Below are 27,204 nucleotides of genomic sequence, written 5' to 3'. Positions count from 1 at the left end.
CAGCCTGAGACCAGAAGAACTAGATGGTGCCTGGCTACCACCAATGACTGCCCTGACAGGGAATACAATAGAGAGTCTCTGATGGAGCAGGAGAATAGTGGGGGTCAAAAGACCAGACTTAATCGTTTGATTGAGACTGGAGGGACCCCTGAAGACATGGCCCCCAGACTCTCTGTTAACCCACAACTAAAACCATTCCCGAAGCCAACTCTTCAGACAAAGAATAAACTGGACTATGGGACATAAAATAATACTTACGAAGAGTGTGCTTCTTAGTTCAAGAATATACACGAGATTAAATGGGCAACTCCTGTCCGAAGGCGAGATGGGAAGGCAGATAGGGATAGGAGCTGGTTGAATGGACATGGGTAGGAAAGGGGAGTGTGCTGTCACATTACAGGGATTGCAAATAGGGTCACATGACCATATGTGTACAAATTTTTGTATGAGAAATTAACTTAAGCAGTAAACTAATTTATGGACTTTATTATTAAGGTCTAGGTCAGATGCCTACAGGCTTTTGATGTACACAGCACATTCTATGCAGTAATTTCACTCCCTTTTGGAAGGAGGGGGGAGGGTGGATTAATGTATAAGTTCCTCACCCCCCTGGGATTATTAAAAACATTTAGAGATTTTCTTTCTTTGTTCCTGTGAAGCAAGAGCATTGTGTGTCCCTCCTGGGGTTCTTTGGTAGTTTGGAGGGGCTGGAGTTATATAACAACCTGCATTTTCATTCACTTTGTGGCTACATGAGTTTAGATCTAAAACGTGAACAGAAATTATTTCAGTAACTCTTTAGACCAACAGCAAGGAGTTGTTTTACTTTCAGGACAAATAAAAATTAGAAAAAAGGGTGAAGTAGCAATTGAGGGATTAGGAAAATTGCCCCAACAAACAATAGCTTAATGTAGCTCCCCAATATTAAAATTATGTCAAGTCTTTATATTTTTTAAAAGCCTGATGAAAGTTGTTTTTTTCCCCGGCCACATTCATTCTTTTTATTTTTAAAATCGAGGCTTACTTTTTTTTAAATAAACTTTTTATCTTGGAATAGTTTTAGATTTACTGAAGTTGCAAAGATAGAGCGGAGTTCCCCTATTCCCCACACCCTTTCCTCATTAATGTCTTACATTACTATGATACATTTGTCAGAATTAATGAACCACTATTGATATATTATTATTAACTAAAGTCTATACTTTATTCAGAGCCCTGGTGGCTCAGTGGTTAAGAGTTTGGCTGCAAACCAAAAGGTGGGCAGTTCAAATCCACCAGGTGCCCCTTGGAAACCCTATGGGGCAGTTCTACTCTGTCCTATAGGGTCACTATGAGTTGGAATCAACTCAACAGCACCAGGTTTGGTTTTTTGGTATATTTTATTCAGATTTCCTTAGGTTTTGTGTTGTTTTTTTGGTAACAGCTTTATTGATATACTTCATATACAAAACAATTCATCCATTTAAAGTATACAGTTCAATGGCTTTTTGTATATTCACAGTTGTGCAGTCATCATCACTAATTACATTCCAGAACATTTTAATCATACAGAAGAAACCCCATACCCATAAAGCAGCCATTTCCCATTTCCCCTCACCCTTCCCCAGCTCCTGGAAACCAATAATCAACTTTCTGTCTCTATGGTTTTGCCTCTTCTGGACATTCCATATCAATGGAATCATACAATGTGGTCCTATGTGTCTGACATTTTTCACTTAGCATGTTTTCAAGGTTCATCCATGTTATAACATGTATCATTACTTCTTTCCTTTTTATGCCTGAATAACAGTCCATTGTAGGGATATACCACATTTTATTTATTCTTTAATCAGTTGATGGACATTTGGGTTGTTTTCACCTTTTGGCTGTTATGAGTAATGCTTCTGTGAGCATTCGCACACAAGTTTTTGTGTGATTTGTTGTTCTTTACCCCCCAGTTTTTCCCTAATGTCTTTTGTGTTCCAGCATCCCATCCTCGATCCCATTTAAGATGCCACATTGTATTTAGTCACTATGTCTCCTTAGGCTCCTCCTTGAAATGTCAATGCTTGGTGGTTAGCAGTTTGCCATCTCTTATGCATGCCATTCAACTCTTGGTATGCTTGCTTTCCTGGTTAGCTTTGCTTCCCCTAATTCAGCTGTCACTAAGAAATATTCCTGAACTAGTTGGAAGAGAGAAAGTGCTGCTCTCCTCAACCCCCTTTCCCTTCTGCCAGTACGGTTGTCAGAAATGCATCTTCATGGAGCATTTCAGTTGCTTATCAGAATATAAGAGACATTCTTCCTTTATCTTACTGTTTGTAATAGCACAGTCTTACATTTATATAAGGCTTCCTTGTTGACAAAGGGCTCTTTCAGGCTCAGACAGGGTAACTGACTTTGCCAAGGTCGAACAGTGAATCATGTTCAAGTTGGAACTCAAACCCATATCCCTGTCTCCCAGATCAAGTGTTCTTACACCCAAAGCACCATTGTTGTTAGGCGCCGTCGTATCAATTTTCGACTCATAGCGACCCCATGTGACAGAGTAGAAGTGCCCCATAGACTTTCCTTGGCTGTAATCTTTATGGGAACAGATCATTAAGCTTTTGGTTAGCAGCCAAGCACATAACCAACGTGCCACCAACCCAACCCAAACTGATTGCCGTCGAGGTGATTCCGACTCATACCGACGTTATAGGACAGAGTAAAACTGCCCCATAGGGTTTCCAAGGCTGTATGTCTGGTTTTTTTTTTTCAAATTGTGCTTTAAGTGAGTTTACAATTCAAATTAGTTTCTCATGCAAAAATTTATACTCACGTTGTTATGTGGCCCTAGTTGCTCTACCTATACTGTGACAGCACAACCCTCCTTTCCACCCTGGATTTCCTGTGTCCATTCAGCCAGCTCCTGACCCTCTCTGCCTTCTCATCTCACCTCCGGACAGGGGCTGCCCATTTAGTCTCTTGTATCTGCTTGAGCTAAGAGGCACACTTCTCACGAGTATCACTTTATGTCCCATAGTCCAGTCCAATCCCTGTCTGAAGAGTTGGCCTCGGAGATTGTTTTAGTTCTGGGCTGACAGAGAATCCAGGGGCCATGCTTCCTGGGGTTCCTCCAGGCTCAGTCAGACCATTAAGTCTGGTCTTCTTACCAGAATTTGAGTTCTGCATCCCACCTTTCTCCTGCTCCATCTGGGACTCTCTGTTGTGTTCCCTGTCAGGGTAGTCATTGGTGGTAGCTGGGCACCATCTAGTTCTTCTGGTCTCAGGCTGATGAAGTCTCTGGTTTACGTGGCCCTTTATGTGTCTTGGGTTAATACTTTCCTTGTGTCTTTGGTGTTCTTCATTCTCCTTTACTCCGGGAGTTTGGGACCAATTGATGCATTTTAGATGGCCTCTTGCTAGCTTTTAAGACCCCAGACACCACTCACCAAAGTGGGAAGCAGAACATTTTCTTAATAAACGTTTGTTATGCCAGTTGACCTAGATGTCCCCTGAAAGTATGGTCCCCAGACTCCCGACCCTGATACTCTGTCCCAGGAAGTGTTTGGTTGTATTCAGGAAACTTCTTAGCTTTTTGTTGATTCCAGTTGTGCTGACTTCCCCTGTAGTGTGTGTTGCCCTTCCCCTCACCTAAGATAATTCTTGTCTACTATCTAGTTAGTAAATACCCCTCTTCCTCCCTCCCCACCCTCATAACCATCGACTAATGTTTTCTTCTGTATTTAATCCTTTTCTTGAGTTCTTATAATAGTGGTCATGTACAATATTTGTCCTTTTGTGGTTGACTAAATTCACTCAGCATAATGCCTTACAGATTCCTCCATGTTATAAGATGTTTCATGGCTTCATCATTGTTCTTTATCGTTGTGTAATATTCCATTGTGTGAATATACCATAATTTGTTTATCCATTTGTCCATTGATGGGCACCTAGGTTGTTTTCATCTTTTTGCTATCGGGAACAGTGCTGCAGTGAACATGGGTGTGCATGTATCTATTCATGTGACGGCTCTTATTTCTCTAGAATATATTCCAAGGAGCGGATTGCTGGATCATATAGTACTTCTATTTCTAGCTTTTAAAGGAAGCGCCAAATCAATTTCCAAGGTGGTTGTACCATTTTACATTCCCACCAACAGTGTATAAGTGTTCCAGTCTCTCCACAGCCTCTCCAGCATTTATCATTTTGTGTTTTTTGGATTAATGCTAGCCTTGTTGGGGTGAGATGGTATCTCATTGTAGTTTTGATCTGCATTTCTCTAATGGTTAATGATCGTGAGCATTTCCACATGTGTCTGTTAGCCGCCTGAATGTCTTCTTTGGCAAGGTGCCTGTTCATATCCTTTGTCCATTTTTTAATTGGGTTATTTGTCTTTTTGTTGTTGAGGTTTTGCAGTATCTTGTAGGTTTTAGAGAGTAGATTCTGATTGGATTTGTCATAGCAAAGAAATTTTTCCCCGTCTGTAGGTTATCTTTAAGATTCTTTTGGTGAAGTCTTTTGATGAGCACAAGGGTTTGATTTTTAGGAGCTCCTTAGTTACCAAGTTTCTCTTCTGGAGTTTGTGTATTGTTAGTAATGTTTTGTATTGTGTTTATGCCATTTATTAGGGCTCCTAGGATTGCCCCTATTTTTTCTTCCATGATCTTTATCGTTTTCGATTTTATATTTAGGTCTTTAATCCATTTTGAGTTACTTTTGTGCATGGTATGAGGTATAGGTCTTGTTTTCAATTTTTTGTAGATGGATATCCAGTTATGCCAGCACCATTTGTTAAAGAGACAGTCTTTTCCCTAATTAACAGACTTTGGGCCTTTGTCAAATATCTGCTGCTCGTAGATGGATGAATTTCCATCTGGATTCTCAATTCTGTTCCACTGGTCTATGTATCTCTTGTTGTACCAGTGCCAGGCTGTTTTGACTATCGTGGCAGTCTAATAGGTTTTAAAATCAGGTAGTGTGAGGCCTCCCACTTTGTTCTTCTTCTTGAGTAATGCCTTACTTACCTGGGGCCTCTTTCCTTTCCATATGAAGTTGGAGATTTTTTTCTCCATCATTAAAAAATGCCAGTGGAATTTGGATCAGGATTGCATTGTATCTGTAGATGGCTTTGGGTAGAATTGACATTTTCACAATGTTTAGTCTTCCTATGCTTGAGCAAGGTATGTTTTTCCATTTATGCGGATCTTTTTTGGTTTCTTGCAGTAGTGTCTTGTAGTTTTCATTGTATAGGTCTTTTTCATCTCTGGTTAGATTTATTCCTAAGTATTTTATCTTCTTGGGGGCTATTGTAAATGGCATTGATTTGGTGATTTCCTCTTCAAAGTTTCTTTGTTGGTGTAGAGGAATCCAACTGATTTTTGTATGTTTATTTTGTATCCTGATACTTTACTGACATCTTCTGTTAGTTCCAGTAGTTTTTTTGTGGATTCTTTGGGGGTTTTTTATGTATAAGATCATATCATCTGCAAATAGAGATACTTTGACTTCTTCCCTACCAACTTGGATGCCCTTTATTTCTTTTTCTAGCCTAATTGCTCTGGCACAGTGTTGAATAAGAGTGGTGATAAAGGGCATCCTTATCTGGTTCCCATTCTCAAGGGGAATGCTTTCAGACTCTCCATTTAAGATGATGTTGGCTGTTGACTTTGTTTAAATGCCCTTAATTATGTTGAGGAAATTTCCTTCTATTCCTATTTTGCTGAGAGTTTTTTTCATGAATGGGTGTTGGACTTTGTCAAATGCCTTTTGTGTATCAACTGATAAGATTATGTGGTTCTTTACTTTTGTTTTATTTATGTGATGTATTGCCATTGATTGTTTTTCTAATGTTGAACCATCCCTGCATACCTGGTATAAATCCCACTTGGTCGTGGTGAATTAATTTTTTTGCATGTTGCTGAATTCTCTTGGCTCGAATTTTGTTGAGGATTTTTGCATCAATATTCATGAAGGATATTGGTCTGTAATTTTCTTTTTTGGTGGTGTCTTTACCTGGTTTTGGTATCAGGGTTATGCTGGCTTCATAGAATGAGTTTGGGAGTATTCCATCCTTTTCTATGCTCTGAAATACCTTTAGTATAAGTGGTGTTAACTCTCCTCTGAAAGTTTGGTAGAATTCTCCAGTGAAGCCATCCGGGCTAGGGCTTTTTTTTGTTGGGAGTTTTTTTAATTACCTTTTCAATCTCTTCTTTTGTTATGAGTTTATTTAGTTGTTCTACCTCTGTGTTAGTTTAGGTAGGTAGTGAGTTTCTAGAAATTTGTCCATTTCCTCAAAGGTTTTCAAATTTGTTAGAGTACATGTTTCATAGTATTCCGTTATGATTCTTTTAATTTCAGTTGGGTCTATTGTGATATCGCCCATCTCATTTCTTATTCAGGTTATTTGCTTCCTCTCCCGTTTTTCTTTTGTCGGTTTGGCCAGTGGTTTATCAATTTTTTTGATCTTTTCAAAGAACCAGGTTTTGGTCTTGTTAATTCTTTCAATTGTTTTTCTATTCTCTATTTCATTTAATTCTGCTCTAATTCTTAATATTTCCTTTCTTCTGGTGCCTGAGGGCTTCTTTTGCTGCTGTCTTTCTACTTGTTCCAGTTGTAGGGTTAATGTTTTCACTTTGGCCCTTTTTTCTTTTTGAATGTGTGCATTTTTTCTATAAACTGACCTCTGAGCACTGCTTTTGCTGTGTCCCAAAGGTTCTGGTAAATGTGTTTTCCTTCTCATTTGATTCTGTGAATTTCTTTATTCCATCCTTAATTTCTTCTATAACCCAGTAGGTTTGAGCAAAGTGTTGTTCAGTTTCCATGTTTTTGATTTTTTTTCCATGCTTTTTCTGTTATTGATTTTTCCTTTTATGGCTTTATGGTCAGAGAAGATGCTTTGTAATATTTCGATGCTTTGGATTTTGTTAAGGCTTACCTTATGGCCTAATATGTGGTCTTTTCTGGAGAATGTTCTATGTGCATTCGAAAAGAAAGTATTCTCAGCTGCTGTTGGGTGGAGTGTCTATGTCTGTGAGATCAAGTTGGTTGATTGTGCCATTTAGATCTTCTGTGTCTTTATTGAGCTTCTTTCTGGATGCTCTGTCCGTCACTGAAAGTGGTGTGTTGAAGTCTCCTAGTACTGTTATGGAGCTGTCTATCTCTCTTTTCAGTGCTGTTATAGTTTCTTTTAAGTATTTTGGAGCCCTGTTGTTGGGTGCATAAGTATTTATTATAGTTATGTCCTCCTGGTGTATGGACCCTTTAATCATTATATAGTGTCCTTCCTTATCCTTTGTGGTGGATTTTACTTTAAAGACTTATTTTGTCAGAGATTAATATTGCCGTTCCTGCTCTTTTTTGAGTATTGTTTGCTTGATGTATTTTTTTCCATCCTTTGAGTTTTAGTTTGTTTGTGTCTTTAAGCTAAGGTGTGTCTCTTGTAGCAGCATATAGATGGATCACAGTTTTTTATCCATTCTGTCACTTTCTGTCTCTTTATTGGTGGGTTTAGTCCATTTACATTCAGCGTAATTATTGAAAGGTATGAATTTACTGCTGTCATTTTGATGTCTTTTTTGTGTGTGCGTGTGTGTGTGTGTGTGTTGTTGACTGTTTGTTCTGCTTAATTTTCTATGTTGAGTTATTTTAGTTTATGTATTTTCTTTTCATCTTTTTCATTGTTGTTGATTTTGTATTTGCTGAGTCTTTGTTTTTCTTGTTTTTTATTTTGATATGTAGGATTGTTAGTTTCCTTTGTGGTTACCTTAATATTTACCCCTATTCTACGTTTAAACCACTCTTTTATTTCTTCATATTGCAAGGCTGTATATCTGTATGGAAGCAGACCACCACATCTTTCTCCTGAGGAGTGGGCTGGTGTGTTCAAACTGCCAACCTTTCAGTTAGCAGCCGAGTGCTTTAACCACTGTGCCACCAGTGCTCCTTAAACTACCATTAGCCCTGAAAAACGAAAGATTCCAATCATGTTAAGAGTTTGGAACCTTTTAAACATCAATTCTTAAAAAGCCACTAGTAAAGTACTAAGTTTTCTTTGTAACCCAAGTGATAAAGGCCAATGCAGGATTATAATTCCTTACATTTGCACTTTCCAAAGTGCTTTCCAGTGTGTTCTCTCACATGTTCCTCATGTAGCCCTCACTCTTAGGGTGCAATTTGTATTACTTTTATTTACCGAAGACATTTAGTGCTTCTTTCATCAAATCAGTACAGAGAATGTCTGCCTTGCAAATAAGTCTGGGGCAGGCAAGCCTCAGGTCTCTGCCACTGTGTCCTGCAGTGGTTTCTGGTTGCTGTTCCTCCACTTAGTACACCTGAGGAGTAATGGTCAAACATTTATTTTGTCTCTCAGAGGTTCAGAAAGCTGATACCTTAGTGGTAACTACAAGTATTCCTCTAACCCTCCCCCCCCCAAAAAAAAAAAAAAGTTTTAGAATCAGGGAAACATTTTCTTGGCATCTAGATTATGCTTTAAAATGAGTGTTCCAAGAGTGACAAAGAAAATGGTTGCTAGATATACTTAAAATAGTCAGGTTAGTAGTAAATATGCCAAGAGCTGCCCTGAGAACCTAACCACCATTTATAATATTTTTCTGTTGGAATCTGAGTTATGAGCAACTGAAAATAAATGAACACCCATTTGTACATCGAAGCAGCCTTTGGAGAGAGGAGTAAATGAGATCAAGTGAGAAGGCATGGTTCCCCAGATTGTTTGCCCAGGGCTTTGTTAAAGGATGGGGTAGATCCCTCATACTCAATGCCTACTTCTTTAAGCATTGATTTGAAGTGCTTCAAAAAAGGACCAATATACACTCTGCAGGATTGAGTAGTAATTTATTGTGATTGTCCTTGTTCAGCTTTGAAAACTAAGGCATTGATATTAAGACTAGAGAGAAATTACATAGAGCTGGTGTGATTGAAAAAAGTTTGGCTCTTTTGAGTGATTTTTTTGTTTTTAATGCCATAGAGTTAAGCTTTAAAAGCACGCTTCATTGAATCCCATCGAAGCCTCCTAGGACAGGGCTGGGGGACCTTTTTTCTATTGAAGGCCACTGACCCACAAACAAAAAAACTAATCAAGAGCCATGTACAAAAAGCAACTTAATTTAGGCGCTTCCTTAGAAAACCATCAAACATTCAATTCACCTGCTTTTAAAATTAAGAACAGGGAGCTCTCAATAAGTACAACAAATAAACAAATAGTCCTTCAGTTTCATATTATGCACAGTTACAGAGGCGTGGAGGAGTGAGAAAGAACAATATGGATAGAGTAGAAAGGCGTATAGGAGAATTTTAAGTGGCTAGAAAAGATACATGCAGAAGAAACCATACATAGCATGGTTCATGGAAGAAGGCGGTTGCGTTGGAGAAACAGGTGAGAGAAATGATGATTGTAGCTCATAGCTGCTGTTCACTTGAGCCGTTGTATTAACTGGTTAACTGCTATTCCCAGCTCTTGCAGCTCTAATTGAAACCTTGAGCAATGCTGCTGCTTTATTTTTTTATTGTGGCAAAATATATGTGACGTAAAATTTTCCATTTGAACCATTTTTAAGTGTCCAGTGTCATTGATTAGATTCACAGTGTTGTGCAACCCTCGCCATTATCTACTTCCAAAACTTTCTCATCTCCCTAAACAGGATTTCTAACTATTAAGCAATAACTCCCATTCCTCCCCCTCCCCTAGCCTCTTAATAACCTCTAATCTGCTTTCTGTTTCTATCAAGCAAAGATTGCTAACCAAGGGTGTGTATCAGAATCACCTAGGGCCCTTTTTCAAAATTGCAGGTGATCAGTTCTACCCCCGCAGTTGTCCCTACGTTCAACTCTTCCAGTCTAAAGATAAAATTATGGCATGCTTTTTAGAAGAGAAGTAAATAGGATCACCACGTTTGCAAAGGAGATTTCCTGCAGAAAAAAAAGGCATTTCTCGTTCAGGCACAGCATGTTAGAAGCAGTCTCAAACACACAAAACAGCGTGCCTACCAGTTCTGACTAATTCCAGTGCACCAAGACTCTCGCCACTGAGACTCTCGCCTTTTTCCTCGTTTTATTTCAATCAGCAGAAACTGGTTATGGTAGTGAATCCCCAGTCACCTCCATGTGTCTTGTGGTTTAGTTTCCAGTTGTGTCTGGACCTTCCTGGGTCTCAGGCAGGACCTTTAGCAAGAGTAACAAATGCCCTTTCTCAGTACTGCTGAGAGAATAAACTGTGTGTTAAGGCTGTGAGGCCAGAAGTGGCGTGTTGGGCTTGTTTGCATTGAGGGGAAGCCAACTTTGCCAGTAGAAACATTATCTGAGTATTTATCCTGCTGTCATCCTTTATACAAGGCAAGCCTTTTTCCATTCCACCAAGTCTCCCTGGAAAGATCTTCTCTCTAAGATGAAAGTAGACTCTCATGCCTTTTATTTTTTCTTCCAATTAGATATTGCCAAAACAAAGATGTACTCTAGTCTTCAAGAATAAGCAGGTCTCCATAAGGCCCTGCTGAGGGCCCCTGCTGGGTAGGAATAGGTGGAGTGTATGAGCCACCCTGGGGCTTTTATATGTGCCAGTGTAAACGGTGTTGTCTGCTTTCAGCAGGTTACCAGTAAAACTTTTATTGCTGCTACCCATTTTTGAAGGTTGTAGTCTCAATGTAAACTTCCTGTGGGTAAGTTTCAACCCATCGACGCCTTGCACTTTCTTAAGTGGAGAAAATGATTTTCTCCTGTTGTCTCTTAGAATTTTTTCGCATCAGGTTGTGTGCGTGTGCGTGTGTATGTGTGTACAAGCACACATATTGAGGGGCAGGGAGAAAGGGATTCTTTGGACTTAACCTGTTTTGACAGGATTTGATAAGCGTGTGAACTCCGTTAAACTGGGTGAACATAGATGGTTTCCCAAACTGATGAACTGTTTTGCCTTGGAAATTTAATGCTCTCCACAGTGGAATCTTTGCGCAGAGGCTTAAAAACCAGCCAACGTGAACTTTAGCCCATGATAATCTTAAATTACTGCAGTAATACCCTTAAATAGGCCTGTGTGAAGTTCCTATTCTGATCATTCCAATTAATCGTCCACGTGGGATGCGAGTGTGATGTGTGTGAGTATGATGTGTGCGAGTGTGATGTGTGTTATTTAATGCAGCCACCCACTGTACTAGTTGGGGCCCTTCATATTGTTTTACATGGTAAGACTCTAATGGGGCTAATCCTCAGTCCTGAATCAGAAGACAACTGGCTAGCTCTCGTTTAAATTATGTGTCCCAATACCAAAGGACTGCTGCAAACATGTTAAGCCAGTGAAGAGGGAGTTTTGTTTTTGATTGTCACAAAGGTGTTTCCATAAAACTGAGCCTTATAGCAACCCTTCTTTCACTAATGAGATCTGAGATATTTTGCAACTTCACAGCTCTAGACTATTTACACAATACTTTTTCTTTTTTTCTCTTAGTGGAATTATCTATTGACCAAGGGTTTCAGAAATGTGAAAAGAAATGTTTAGCAGTTCCTGGACAAGGAGGTTATTTGGAGATTCTTTTCCCTTCTCTTCTCCTTATAGAGCCCTTTCATGCCCCTTTTTGTCTGGTATAACACTCTCCCTACTTTTTAATTGCCAGGAAGGCAGAATAATTGGGAACTTATATGATTATGTAATTATTTGCATATGTGCAGTTGACAGTCTAGAGTTGGTCAAATAAATTGCCTACTCAATTTTATCTGAAATACTCCTCCTCTCTCCCCACCTCCCCAGCTAGTTTGGTATCTATCTTAGGGGAAGGCTAATTTCCTGTCAGTACACAAAGCCAACAGGTAGTAATCGCCGACGCATGGCCTAGTTCATATCCCATGATTAGCGTTGTTAGAAAGATTTGCTGTCCATTCTCCAGTCCATTGTTTATTGGGCACACGTACCATTGACAAGTTCACATGTCTTCAATATACTTGTTCCTGAGTTGCCATCTTGATTCTGTTCAGACGCCTTTTGTCTTATGTAGGACGTGGACAGAAATAGCAGAAGGAACAGGGTAAGTGAATCCTTGTAAACAACTGTTAAAAATTATATTGGGGTACCTTGTTGTTAGCTGCTGTCGAGTTGACTGTGACTCGTGGTGACCTTATGTATAACAGAACGAAACGTTGCCCAGTCCCATTCCATCTTCATGATCCTTGGTATGTTTGAGTCCATTGTTGTAGCTATTGTGTAGTGCCTTCCAACCTGAGGGGCTCATCTTCTGGCACTATATCAGACAGTGTTCTCCTGCTATTCATAAGGTTTTCACTGGCCAGTTCTTTCAGAAGTAGACCGCCAGTTCCTTCTTCCTAGTCTGTCTTAGTCTGGAAGCTCAGCTGAAACCTGTCCATCAAGGATGACCCTGCTGGTATTTGAAATACTGGTGGCATAGCTTCTAGCATCACAGCAACACTCAAGCCACCATAGTACAACAAACTGACAGACAGGTAGTGGTTGGGGTTCCATACCAATTAATATTGGAGCAAGTAAAATGATAGTGCCTAGTGGGGTTTATTTTTAAGTGGTACCTCTTGGTCATTATGAGGAAGAACTATGATCACTTCAAAGCACAATTTTTGTTCTGTGACAGAGTGGGGGGGATAAGGGAGGACTTTGGCTTACAGAAAGAAACCCCACAAACCCTCGCCTCCAAACTGCAAGCAGAATGGATACAGTTGGGGTAGGGTAGGGAGATACTTTGTTCATGGGGCTGCTGTGAGATTATGGGTCTTTGACTACATCACTACATAGAGATTACATTTACTAGAAGCCATTAGTCTATATTGGGATGAGAAGCTACACCACACAGAATTATAATGCCGTGTTCATCTGGTATCTGCACAGAAAACACTGGATTAGAAAATTTCGGGATTGAAGGTCATTTAACATCACCCCTTTGTGTTTTATCAGAGACTCCATTTGTCCAGCATGAATTCCCAGAGTCTCCTCTCTGCTTCCAACCTTTGAAATGCACTTATCCCATTGCTTCACCACAGCATACCTATTCCTATATTTGCTCCGTCTTCAGCGGTTGTTGCATAGTTTATACATCATTCTTAATTAAGGGGAACCTCTCGTGGAATGTGAACTCCTAAAGCTTAAAAACAACCTGTCTGGTTTCTTTGACTTACACAGTATTTAGCATAGTATCTTGGGGAATTTCTAAAAGAGACTCGGGTTGACACTGAAGGATACTCTGTTTATTGGCCACATTGGTTATCCTGTTGGAGTAGCCATCTTCCCTGATTGGAAAGTTCTTTTGTGTTTAGAAGGGGCTTTTTTTAATTTCTTCAAGAAGAGAGTAAATGTTTTTTAGGCTTCATGAAACTTTTTAGGTAGGCACAATGCCTGAGCCTCTGCAGGAACCTCAGATGGAAACAAGAAGTGTGTGTTCACCTAAGTCAAACCTTCCCTCTTGGACTTGATGAATGATGATGAGGCTTGTCCTACTGTGTATCTTCCAGGTGACCATTTGAAGATCTGTCCCCAGGGTTATACCTGCTGCTCTCAAGAGATGGAAGAGAAGTACAGCCTGCAAAGTAAAGATGATTTCAAAAGTGTGGTCAGCGAACAGTGCAATCATTTGCAAGCCGTCTTTGCTTCCCGCTACAAGAAGTTTGATGGTGAGTATTGGAACTGTGGCCCAACTGTGCATCGATATTGGGTTTACTCTTGATTTTGTTTTAATACCTTTATTCAAGTCATATTTAAGAGCTGACAGAATCTTCCTCAGGTAATTTTATACGATTGCTTTTCCAGAGTTCCTCTCTTCCCTCTGCATGAGATTTTGGCCAAGATATTCTCCTTGCTGATTCTCAGGGGCAAGTTAGCCCTGCAGTATTTATTGCTAGAATGTTCCAGTTGCTCTAGAGTATGTATGGTAGGCATTACAGAAATATGGTCACAAGGAGCAAAAAATAGATTAAAGTAGTTTAATTTAAATGCTTTCATTTATTTTCTTGGGTGAACACATAATAGTGTTGACGCAAGTCACTTAAAAAAAATCTTCCTAATAAAAAGCAGACATCTGAAAACTTAGTCAAAATAACCATAGAGAATCTGCAGATGCTGGACTTCAAATTAAATTTCAAAATGGATCCCCAAAGACAACTAGAATTCCTAGAAGCTCTGCAGAACACAGATGGGATTAAAGCTCAGCTCTTGAGTCTCCAGGCAGCAGTGGCCCAGAGGTAAATCGAAGAGGAACTAGAATAGTCTTCAGTGAGCTGGGCGCCATCCCCAGTCTTCTTTCAGCTGGGGCTCTGGCTCAGTCTATTCATGTAAAGCCACCACAGAACCCATTCTAATCCCCTGTGCCAAACATGGCTTCCCTGATGCACACCTTTTAACAGGGAAGAAATAGCCAGTCTGGGCCAAATGAGAAACACTCTTCCCACTCATTTTTGAAGCAATGTTACAGATAACAGACTTTAAAAAAAAAAAGAGTACGGTATCCAAAACACCACAGGATCCTCTTTTCTAATGCTTTTCACTCAGTTTGAAGATTGTTATGAAGTAGATTTAATTTTAATAGGAATGATTTCCTTTGTGCCTGTTTTAAAAGGCCATTCTAATTACATAGTACCTTTGAAGCATGCTTTTCTTGACATTATGTGTGGTGAAGAAGTACAAGGCAAATTTTCTAGATGTGAAATGTCTTTGAGTATTTCTGCAAAGGACTCGTTACCATGGTAAGAAGTTAGACTAAATTAGATTTGATAGAGCTGATAAGGCAGTCCCTAGCTAAAGAACAGGTTGTATTTCAAAAGTTGGCTTTGAGCTTTGTTATTTGAAACTTATAACTGATTGAATAAGTGTCAGTTAGGTTCCCAGGCTAGACCACAAAAAGCATATTTAGTCTATCATATAGTTGAAATAAAGTATTATCTGTGTAGTATACCATTTATTGTACCCATTTGTTCAAACTTTCTTCTGCAAAATGTGTTGAGTCTTAATTTTATGTTCTCCTTTTCCTTGATGGCAGCAGTCTGTACATCTATATATCCCCTTTTCTACTCCATACTTCTCTCCCACATGCTATAACTGTTAAAGAGTATTTAGCCATGATATGTTAATGCCACGTGCAAATGAGTTTTCTTGGCAACATACCTGGTGAGACTACCTCTCATTGTCTTGATCACTAAATGTATTATTAGTGTTGAAAAGAAGGGTATTCTCTTGACTATGGCATTTCTCATTCAAGACAATAGTTTAAGCATTTTTCTTTTACTTTGGTAAGAAAACAGATAATCAAATGGTCAACATTGAAAAATTGAGATGGTGATATTTCATACTTAACTCTTGGGGGCTTCATAATAGAATTTAGAAGGAAAAATCCTACTTTTCAGAAATGGCTCTCCTGTTGGCAGCACAATGCAGTAGAGATAAGCTGTTTCCAAGTTCTAAGGCCACCTCCTAGAGGTCGCCCCTTTCTTAGTAGATACGTCTCTTCCTGATGTGGAGTGCCCAAACATTAATGCCTGTGGGCCTGCTGGTTTAGCTGTTCTTTCCCCTTTTTGCTCCCCATCGTTTTATAGCAGTGCTTGTATGATTCCCGCATGCAATTTTTAAAAAGCCATACAGAGAAACCTTATCAGTAAGTGTTAACATCTGTTTTTTACAAAGGACAGAGAAACAGTTTCTCTTGCCCTTCCTTACCAGGCTTCACATTTAATAAATGTGTTCACACAGTGCCTTTATCAGCTTCTAAACTTGTCCGGAAAAATGCTTAAGAAGCTCCGGTTTGTTTCTTCTGACTTCAGAGTAAAATGTGGCATGACTATAAAGTTAGTAAGCATAGACTGAAACTTTCTGAAGGGGTCATAGCTGAAATGTGCATTTCGCTCCAGGTTACCTTTTCTGAGACAATGAAATAATTTTGTATTGTAAAACTTGAGTTGACTGGTACCCAACAAACCAGAATCATCAAGTAGGTGCTATGTTATTGACTGATTTATTCTTGAGGTTGGTGATTAGAACCCCTGATATGCCTCAAAAGGTCTGAATATCCAGGGATGTTGAGTAACTGCTATGGCGAAAGTATACACAGAAAAACAGGTTCCCATTCAACAATTTTACGTATAATGTTCAGCGACATTGGTAACGTTCTTATTATTTCCATTCGAGTTGTTCCATTCCCATTAACTTAGTCTCACTGCCCCCCAATATAGGGTGTTTTTTGACTCTGAGAAATCGAAGAGCGGGTACTTTGGTCAAAGAATTGGTCAAGCTATTATAAAAGCCAACCCCTGGGGCATAGATGTGTATGGAAGAGAGGGCTGTGGGCAGAGTAAGAAGATGGCAGCTGGGGAGCCAAGATGGGACAGAAAGGTTGCACAAAGGTGGCTGGGGACAAATACTGAGGAAATAATAGCAAGAGGGCAGAGGAGGCATACTGGGTCACAACTTCAAAGGAACACCTTTTTACCTTCTCCAATCTTAGAGTTTAAATTCAAAGTGGTGACCCTGAGCCCAGGCAACTTGCTCTGTCATCAAAACTTTACCCATGTCTATGAGATTCCACTTCTTTCTATGGCAGGGACAACTACTTTTTATAAAATTTTCAGTAAATATAAGTTGTTAAGGCCCATTAAAGAAGTTTGGCCTTCTTTAACCAGAAATTACCCATTTAACCAGTTTTCCATTTTTCTGTCTCAGTGAGCCCAGGTTGAGGTTCTAGTTCCAACTCTGGCATTTTGGAACCATCAGGTTTAGGTGATAAATCCCTTTTCTAGTTCCTTTATCTCCAAGTGCCTTTTGTTGTTATTAAAGTAAAAATATATACAACACAGCACTTGCCAAACCAAGGACTCTTTTTGTTCTACTTGTTTGATTTTCTGTTGTTTGCACAGCTGAGGAGACTGTAGAGTCTATAAATCAATTTTTTAGTTATAAACCTAGTATGCTTGATATATGTGTTTAGATCTAGGTGAGGTACAAGAGAAAGCTTCCTTTGGTTATCCCCCCCAACGCACACACACACACACACAATTCTCAAGTTTCACGTATTTTAAATCTATTCAGAACGTAAGGACTCATCTCTTTATTTCTCTAGACTGTGATCTTCTTTATCCGCTTTTTAACCTAGGATGTTCAATACCAGAAATCTACCATCCTGGGCTTGGGGACTTAGTATGGGATTTAGTATGGCAGTAACAGAGCCAGCTGCTCCCCCTTTTGGCCAGTTCTGGGATTTTTTATTTAAAATAGAACTGTTAATTAACATAGCTGAATCAGTTGTCTCATAAATATGCTAATCAGCTACTCAGTTCTTGTATTCACGAGGCTTGGAAAGAATTGCTTAGTGAAGGGAATAGAAGTCTTAGAAGTGGGACATAATTCATGTTTTGGGACCTTCACATAAAGACCCACCCAAAGATGTTTGGCATTTTGTGAGAGACTAGTTGTTTTTAAAAAGGGAGCAGAGTTAAATCAAACAACCCAAACAGGTTAAGAAGATTAGAGCTGCCATGTGAAATACATTTCTGAATTATATAGTGATGTAGCAGCTATGGAGAAATATTCATGCTAAATAACTCCCTTGATCAATGTTTGCTAGATATTTTACATATTAAAAGTAATCTTTTAAGGTAGTAGAAAGGTTGTCTAATGCTAGTTTGTTGGAGAACGACTTTAGTTTGTCATCTGGGGAGCAACTTTAGCAACTGTGGACAGGAGACAGAACAGAGTGGATTGTCCGCCTGGCTGTGTAGTTAACTCACAGTGACTGGGGCAATTAACTGGGTCTCAGTTTTCCCATCCGTAAAATGAGGGCGTTGAGCTAGATGCTTTCTAAAGACCCTTTCAAACTGCAAAATTCTGTGAATCTTCTAAACGTGACTAGACCAGCTGCTTTAGTGAAATGTCTTACAAGATGTTAATTAGCCGCCTGTACGGTCCCCTCTATTTTCCTCTGTCGTTTCTTAACTTTCAGCTACTTTCACCAGGTCTTTGAAAACCCTCCCATGTGCCTGAAGCTTATTAACTCGCATAATAGTAGAAATTTTCTGAATTAGCTTAAAACACACACAAAAGAATTAATTGTCGCTCCCATCTCACTGCATGGGCCAAGTGTAAACCAGAGTGGCCACCCTGCCCTTCAGCCTGCAAACCCCCTTGTTTCCTATCATTTCGCAGAGGCGGGGCGTGAAGCACTCTGATCATTCAGGCTTAGCTGATTCTGTGTTTTAATCACCAACTGAAAAATTTCCATAGTTCATACTGGCCATTGCTTCATTAGGCTGGTAGGAAAACCAGTGTGGAGGCTCAGTGAGTTGAAGGCATTAGAATTCATGTGCCCATGAAAGTAATGACCTTGGTGGGAGCGAGCTGGCCACTCATGTTAAAAAACAAATATGTCCAATTAAGCTTCATAGCCATTAGCTAAGCTGAAATTTCTGGAATTTTCCTAACCCCTGACCTTAACTGTTTTTTAACTACATGGATTTATTATTGTCCTTTGCACAGCTATACTTACTAAGTAAAGACCTCTTGGGAGGTTTTTAGGTTTTAAAAAAAAAGTCTTAAATGTGTCATAGATGTGTATAACATACATATAACATAAAATTGGTTTTTAATCTCCGCCTCGTATTTCATTCAGTAAGAACATGTGTTGCTTTTTATAACCTCTGCTACAATGTAGCCAGCAACATTTCACAGGCTGAGTAGCCAGGACATAGGGAGAAAGCCATGAGGCCCATCTGGCCTCCCTGCAAAGGCAGTGGTCTTTCCAGATCATGCTAATTGTCTTTGATTTAGTTGGAAAGCACTTGCTACTCTTTTCCTTTACAATTCTATTTTCTTTTCCTTCCATGTGAAAGGGAGGAAAATGCTGGGTAGTTTTTGCTAATTCTTTTATAATCTCTCTGTGAAACTTGATGAGAAGGAGCCACTGCCAGCTTACTGTAATCAAATCAAGAGCTCAGACAAAACGCACACATTTCTCTATTGACAAAGGTTTTCTGCTTTCGAGTTGTTATCTGAAGTGTGACCAATTGTGGCTCTAGCATTGGCTACCTCTTTGGATTGAAAATGCTGGTGCAGCTTCCCTGGAGCCCAAGCACTTTCACTTTGGGCCTCTGCTACTAGCTTTGGCTTCTTAAGAAGCCATGACATCAGCAAGCAGCAGCTGACCTGTTTGGAGGCAAGTAAATAAATGGAAGAGCTTCCACTGAACTGCTTTTATCTACTTTGTTGGTTCGTTGCACTTTGAGCCTGGGAGTTGGGAATGTTGTTGTTCATCTCTGCCCACCCCCTCTGCCATGTGTCTGTCTGTCCCTGCAAAGAAGGGGGTTTATTTGATCTAGCACTGTCTCCAACTGATTGAGAGAATTCCCCAGCCAGCCAGGCTTCAGCCCTTTCTTGGGCATTGTCCCAGCCCATCTCCATCACCCTCTCTCGAAAGAATTAGCAGAGCAATTGAAATCCTTGGAATAAATATGACTCCAACAGTGAGGGTGGTATATTGGCCCTCTTGTTCTGGAGGTTCAGTTTGGTCATAAGTGTCAGAAGTTTTGAATCCATTCATACCCTATGATTTAGTAATCCTACTTCTAGACATAGATCTCGAGGAAAGAAAGATCTCCATAGAGATGTATGTTCATCACAGCATTATTTATAGTAGTGAAAAATTGGAAATAAATGTCACACGACAATGATTACATTAATATCTGGTATATGGTGTCATATTAGGCCATCATTAGAAATGATACTTCAGAAGAATTTTTGATGACATAGGAAATACTAACCATATAATGTTACATGAGAACATTGTGTAAATACAGCATGATGTCAACTGTGTGACAATATGTATTTTCATGAGAAAAAACCAGGAAGTAAATTGAATAAACTGTTGCTATCTTGATGGCAGGATTATGGGTAATTTATAATTTCTTCATATTTTTAATATTTTTCAGATTGTTACAGTGAGGAATACTTTTAAGAAAAAATACGGTATTTTTTAAAAAATTTAAAATGTAGGAACTCATTTGGTGATGTTATAAAATTTAATGTTTGTTTTTTCCTAATTGTTGAAGTATTAACAATGCTCATCGTAGATAGTTTGGAAAAAGTGAAAAAAAAAAAATACATCCACGTCTTTAGTGATTAACTCTAATGAAGGGAATAAAGGGAAATAAAGTCATTTTGAAAGCATGAAAGGATATTATTTTCTGATTATAAAGTGTTACTGAAAAATTTGTAGGAACACAATCAAGAAGTGTAGCTTGAAAAAAATCACCCTTGAACCCCACCACCCATTGTATTCATTGTATTTACCGCATCTTTTTTTGTGTACATAGATTAATATATATATATACACACACACACACACACACACACACACATTGGAACCATACTGAAGATGCTATTTTGTGTCTTGCTTTTTGCTCTTGACGTTAGATCATGAGCAGATACTCAATTATGCAGTTTGTATACGAGACCATATGGTGCCTTTCTAACTGATCCATATAGAGTTTAGTATATAGAACACTTGGAATGTTTGCTCCAGCCTCCTAGCTAACTCATATGTGCCCTCAGCCTTCTCTAGGCACTTTTGAATGCAAAGAAAAATGTGCGTGCCAAAGCAAATTAGCTAGCTGGTGCTGGGAGTGCTGGTAGTCGACATGGAATGGAGTCTAGCAAAAGGGACCAGACAGTACTGACCAAGTTAGCAAAAGACCATGAGAGATAAACATTGCATTTACTCACTAGGAGCTTTAGCATTCAAACTGCATTAACTAATAAAATTAACATGGGAAGAAAGGCCTGTTCCTACTTTGGCAGGATCTCCTAGTACCCTTTTGATATGCTAACAGCCCCTAATAAGGGCTGCAGCTGGCAATTGGCCTGTCAACTTAGGAGCGGTCTATTGATTTGCTATTAGTTGATGAACATTAGCAAGTACATGACCTTTTTTAGTACACCATGCCCTAGCAGGCACTCCTGAGATGTAAGATTACACCATTAAAGAGCAAAAGGCCTGTCAAATCTTATACATACTCCACCCAAAAAGCAAGACAGGAGATAATCATAAACCAGTTTCAATTTGCCAGTATAATACTTGCTTATTCCCCCTCCCCCCCTTTTTGGAACACTTTTGAAGATGCTTCTATTATCTGCTCTTCACTAAATACTTGATCTTGAGGGAAAGAATGGATGGATATAACTCTTAAATTTTCTTAACAGTTCCCAAAGTATGATCTACAAGGTGGCTTCTTAGGAATTTTGTTGATGTGGTCACTTAATGCTTGTACACCACACCCGGGCTGTGAAATACAGCATTTACAGTACTATTAAAGAGGAAATTAATTCTTATATACTATGTAAAAGGCAGCTTCCCAATAACATAAATACAAGGTGATAATTTATAGCACTAAGCAAATGGACTAAATAGAAAGGCCTTCCAGTCTCTTCAGGTCACGGGTTAATTCTAGAATGCATTCTCCCTCATTAATCAATAGCCAGTCGATTGTTTATAAAGGAGTAACTAATGGCATTTAATAGCAGAACTGGAGGCGCTTTGACCTGTTTCAAGAATTGTGAATGTTTATTTGATGCAAGACAAGTGGCTGAGGATAGACGTTCCAGGAGCACATGATGTTCTTTTTCTTTTTTTAAAAAGACAGGATATTTACATAGAAAACTTTTATATGGAAAAGTTTTGCCTTTGCACTCCAGTTATTCCCATGTTAAATCAGTACTACTTATACTAAGAATAATCAAATTTCTGAGCTGGTAAATACTTACGCTCCTCCCAGCCCATCCCTTGCAGACCTCTGGCAGAGCAGGTAATATGCAAAAGAAATATGTGGTGGTGGTGGGGGCGGGGGGGGTTGACCTGCTGATCAATTCATAATTTTTCTTTCCTGATTTTTTTGGCCTGATCTTTTGTCTGATTCTTTCCCTGATGCTTTTTGTACATGTAAGATGTGCATGATATTCTTTTCATATAATAACCCTCCATGGTTGAGGTATCTCCATTTCCTATTTTTCATTCAGTAGTTGCTTCCACCTTCAGAGATGTCTGGGACATTTCACAGCCTTGGGAGCTAGTGCCATTAAGCATTGCCCTTTGGATAAATAGCTGTCTGTTTTAAGAGGCATTGGGTCTTCTTAGCAGACCTCCATCTTTGCCTTCATTTATATTCCCCAGATGGATAATGCTTGATGCCACTGTAGATGTCATTGAGTCTGTTGCGACTCATAGCAGCCCTGTAGGACAGAGTAGAACTGCCCCATAGGGTTTCCAAGGCTGTAATCTTTACGGAAGCAGACTGCCACATCTTCCTCCTGCAGAGAGGCTGGTAGGTTCAGGACCTCCAGCCTTTCTGTTAGCAGCCCAGTGTTTAACCACTGCGCCACCAGACCTCCTTTTAGGACAGATATAAATGAACCTTAAAAGATTCTTTTAAAATAATTGTAGATACAAAGAAACTCTAAGGATGGCAATATCACCGCATACATTGCTAATAAAAAAACAAGCCAAACCCATTGCCATCCAGTTGATTCCGATGCATGGCGACCCCATGTATAACAGAGTAGAACTTCTTCATGGGGTTTTCTTGGCTGTAATCTTTATGGAAGGGAGCCCTGATGGCACAATGGTTAAGCACTCAGCTGTTGACCAAAAGGTCTTCAGTTTGAACAAACCAGCCAGTACACGGAGAAAAGACTGGGCGATCTGCTCCCATAAAGATTACAACTTAGGTAACCCTATGTCATATTGGGTCACTATGAGTTGGAATCTACTCAACGGCATACAACAACAGTCTTTATAGAAGCAGATCTCTAGGCCTTTCTTCTGCAGCACTGCTGGATAGGTTCAAACTGCCAACCTTTCAATTAGTGGTTGAGTACAAACAGTGCCACCCAGGAACCTGATACAGTATCTATTGATCAGGCATTATCACTGTGAGGTAAGTAATAGTATCCCCATTTTATGGATGAGGCAACAGAGGTTCAGAAAAGTTAGGTCATTTGCCCAACCAAGGTCATACGACTTATAAGAGAGATCCCATGCTTTTCCCACCCTGCAGCACTGCTTCATCCTCAGATTGGTAGCATGTTACAATGTTTCTTTTCTCCCAACGTTAAGTAAGTGGCGATTGGTGAGCTTGGGCATAGCAGCTGCTTGGTCCTTAAAACAGAGTCTTTTACGCCTCCCCGCTGAAAACCGAAGGAGAAATAAACTTTGATCATAGAAACCATACTTCAGATGCTTGTAAACCACCTCCTTCTTGACTCTCTTTCAAATATGAATAGCTTCACTTAAAACGGACTCCCTGAGCAGCACATATCATGAAGACAAGTGATTGCTGCAAGGGAGATCTAGCTTCCTATTAACTCGGCTTCTGTTCAGCAAGGAACTCTGGGTTACACTGCTCTTGGCTGGTTTGCTATTAGCCACCGAGAGTCTTCTCATTGGTTTTAAGCATAATGATTATGGAGGGATGATTGCTGGGTGTCTCAGGCCCTGGCAGCTCTTCTTCAGCAGTTAAGATCTGACCCTGGTCCTGAGTTTAGAGAATAATGGTCAAAAAAATGGAGAGCAGCGTTGCAGTGATTAATGAAGTTGCTATTGATGGCCGTGGACTGGGACCTGAATGTCTAATTTACGCTCCATTCCTCAATGTAGAAGGAAATGTCATGGGAAGCTGGGGGGGATTAGGATGTGAAAGAATTATGCAAGAACATATGATAATTTCCAGCTTGATAGGACGAACAGATGCAAAAGTTTTTTCCCCCGTTTTCCTAATAACCAGTCCAGTTGCTGTCAAGATGACTCCCAACTCATGGCGACCTGTGTGTGTCAGTGTAGAACTGTGCTCCATAGGGATTTCGCTGGCAGATTTTTTTTGGAAGTGGATTCCAGGCTTTTCTTCCGGGACACCTCTGGGTAGACTCGACCCCTGACCTTTCAGTTAGGAAGCGAGTACATTAAACATTTGTGGCATGCAGGGACTCCGTTTTTCTAATAGCAAATTATTATGCTTTGCTTGATATTGTACCTAATTGATATAGACTTTAGAATGTAAATTAATGTCCGCTATCCTCACGGGATCCTTTTGAGGCAAAAGCATATGTAGAGTAGTTCCAGTTAACAGGGAAACTGAGGCCAGTAAGAATAAGTCGAAGGAGAAATGAGTTTGGGTCTTCTGAGTCCCTTGACTTTTGGTCCATTGACCCCCAGGTGAAATAGATGCATATTTTAATACTTGCTATATGAAATGAAGAATTAAGGGTTTTAGAGATGCTTTCAAAGTCTTTGGTACATGCATAAAACCAAGTGTGGAAAGTGGCAGGGAATTTCTCTTTCTAGAAATTTTCATTACAGCCTGATTGGGTGAAAAGGTTAAGATACGTAGTAGAACTGTGTGCTTTGATTTGAGCGCATAATAGCCAGTCAGTACGTACTTGTCAGATTGCATAGCCATTTGGAGAGATTAAATTGTCAGGTTTTAACTTGTTATATAAGTTTTATAGAATTTCTCAAGCATTTATTAACCACATGCCCACTCAAATGGTCTTTATATTTGCAACTTATATGGCCACATTAAATTACCTTTAAAAATGTGATGGAAAGGAAATAAAATTTCTGAATGATTAAATGAAGTAGAATTTAATATGCATATAGCACCAAATTACTCTCTTAAAATATACACTAACATAAACACACACACACACACACACACACACACACACACACACACACACATACACACACATACACACACAAAACCTTTCTAGACAGAATACGAGTCACGAGAACCAAAGTAAGGTACATACTGGCGTCGGACAGAGGGCATGTCAGTTTGAAATCAGTCTCTTCATTAGATCATTTCTCTTGTACTCCACAGTAACTACATTATATACAGTGATGCCAACTCTTAGACTCTTGATTTGAATGAGAAACTCTAGGAATGTTTTATTTTCCTATAAAATGTTCAGTGTCTTTGTACTTGTTTGACCTGGAGCACTTTGAAGACTAAAGGATGAACTTTGATGTTATAAAAGTTTTAAATTAAAACTGAGCTGGAAATGCCACTCTGCCTCCCCCCTCCCCTATTTAAAAAAACAAACAATAGTAGGTACCATTAATTTAAACTGCAAGCGAGTTTTGAGAATTACTTATTAATCTATATTAATTACAAGTTAAATAATGTTCAGTATCCAGTTTTCTGTGTGAAATGATGTATGCTGATTTTATGAGTAATATAATAAGAATCCTGTGGGGCAGTTCTACTCTGTAACACATGGGGACGTTATGACTCGGAACACTGCAACAACAGCAACTTTGACACTTAGTTGAGAGATTTACACATGGAATTTGTCATTAAGACGAAAAAATGACACCTAGGGATGCAACAAAACGATGAAAACCACAATTCATTGGAAATACATTTTTTTCCTAACTAAAACATGAGCACCTACTCTGAATACTTCACATTCTACATAGCCCCAGAGCTGCAGCTGATTGCTGGTGAGTAGGGAAATGGGAGAACTTTCATTAGCTAGAGCAGTGGTTCTCAAACCCAGGATACAGCAGAATCACACATGGCTGGGCCCCACTCCCAGAGTTTCTGATTCAGTACATCTGGGGTGGGGCTCAAGAACTTGCATTTCTGACAAGTGCCCAGGTGGCGTTGATATTGCTGGTCCCTGTCCCGAAACCGCGCTTCAAGAACCACTCAGCGGATTTTGGAGAGGATTAAAGGCCTTCCCAGGCAGCTGATTTGAGTAACACTTCTCATATGGTTCCCCATAGTTCTCTTGGGCACTTTCTGGCCTTCTTTCAGAGAGAGCCCTTTGCTGTGCATTTGTATTGCAGTAAAGGTGTAATAGGCATGAGGAATTGGCCTGTCCATTTTGTTCATTCTGCAGGGAGTCCGTTTCCCTTTCTTTCTATGAAGAAAATCCAGAAAATAATAGGCAATTAATAGAAAGAAAAACTAGACCAAAGGAAAATGAGAGGCTCAAAACACACACACACACACACACACACACACACATTTGAAAAACTAGACTATTGACTTTAGCCTCAAGGAGCTTGGGGCTGGAGGCATTCATATGGAATCTCTTGGTATGTAAGGAGAGGTTATTTCAGTTTGTTCAGGCCAGGTTTTGAGAAATTATTGGAATTAGTTGCCAGCCTCTGCTTTGCCCACCCAACATGAGAAGAGAATGGTTTTGTAGCACTATTTCATTTTGACAAGTTTGCCGGTGTGCTTCGGGCTTTGAAGTAGGTGGAACGTTTTCTCTCCTGCTCCACGCTCACTTAAAAGCAGTTCCTTATTTGATGTGGTCATTGTATTTTGCTTAGGTATGTTTTTACATTTTTGGTTTATAAACTTGATATCATGAAATGTTTATTTTTAGATCATGCAAGAGATTCTTTAAGAATGATGAATGTTACAGATACAGTGTTAGCACCTCTTCATTGTGTTTTTTGAGAAAAGCTTCAGGAGAAAGTAGGTTTGTTATTTGTCCTTAAGGGGTTGAAATCTTTAACATTTATGCTATGGCCATATAATGGCCAAAAGGTTTAAATCTGAAATACCCAGATATTCTTGTATGTATATTTTTTTCAGTTATTTTTCCATGTTGTCTTATACCAAATCTGTGGTTGAGTCCATTGTGTATTTAATATCTCTCTGTCTCTTTCTAGGTTTATTATGTCTCTCTCAGAAGGGACATTGGAAAGAGTGTCATGATATTACTGTATGATTCCTTCAGGCACCTGAGGTCAACTCAGATGCACCTAATATGTACTAATGTCATAGGAAACACCAGAGAACTTATTTTCAGAAAACCTAATTGCTTGCTTCTAACTCGTTGCCGTAGAGTCGATTCTGACTCATAGCGACTCTAAAGGACAGAGTAGAATTGCCCCTTACATAGGGTCTCCAAGGATGTAATCTTAATGGGATCAGACTGCCACATCTTTCTCCCATGGAGCGGCTGGCGGGTTCAAAGTGCCAGCCTTTCAGTTAGCAGCAAAGCGCTTAACCACTACACCGCCAGGGAGTTGTTTTATTATGTTTCTTGGTCTGAAGCATTTTCCAGGCAGTTTTCTTGCATGTCCTGTAGGTAAGTAAAGAGGAGAAAGAAAACAAAATTAGTGGCCACGTAAAACAATACCCTTTGAAAACATCTGTCCTGGTGTCAGTTTACAATTGAGGGGAGGAGAGTATATATATATATATATATATAGAGAGAGAGAGAGAGAGAGA

General features: G+C 39.5%; 1 protein-coding gene across 1 annotated transcript in view; it reads left to right on the top strand.

Moving 5' to 3' along the window:
• GPC4 (glypican 4) overlaps nt 1-27,204 on the top strand; it is a 122,053-nt gene that overhangs the window by 71,098 nt on the left and 23,751 nt on the right. The window contains exon 2 of the mRNA XM_004379635.2: nt 13,441-13,599. Coding sequence (XP_004379692.1) covers nt 13,441-13,599 — 159 coding nt within the window. The remainder of the gene's footprint in view (nt 1-13,440; nt 13,600-27,204) is intronic.

This window comes from Trichechus manatus, unplaced genomic scaffold (genome assembly GCF_000243295.1).
Source record: "Trichechus manatus latirostris isolate Lorelei unplaced genomic scaffold, TriManLat1.0 scaffold00066, whole genome shotgun sequence".
NCBI classification, from domain to species: Eukaryota; Metazoa; Chordata; class Mammalia; order Sirenia; family Trichechidae; genus Trichechus; species Trichechus manatus.
Note: the sequence above shows the minus strand (reverse complement) of the source record. Positions and strands in the feature narration are given on the sequence as shown.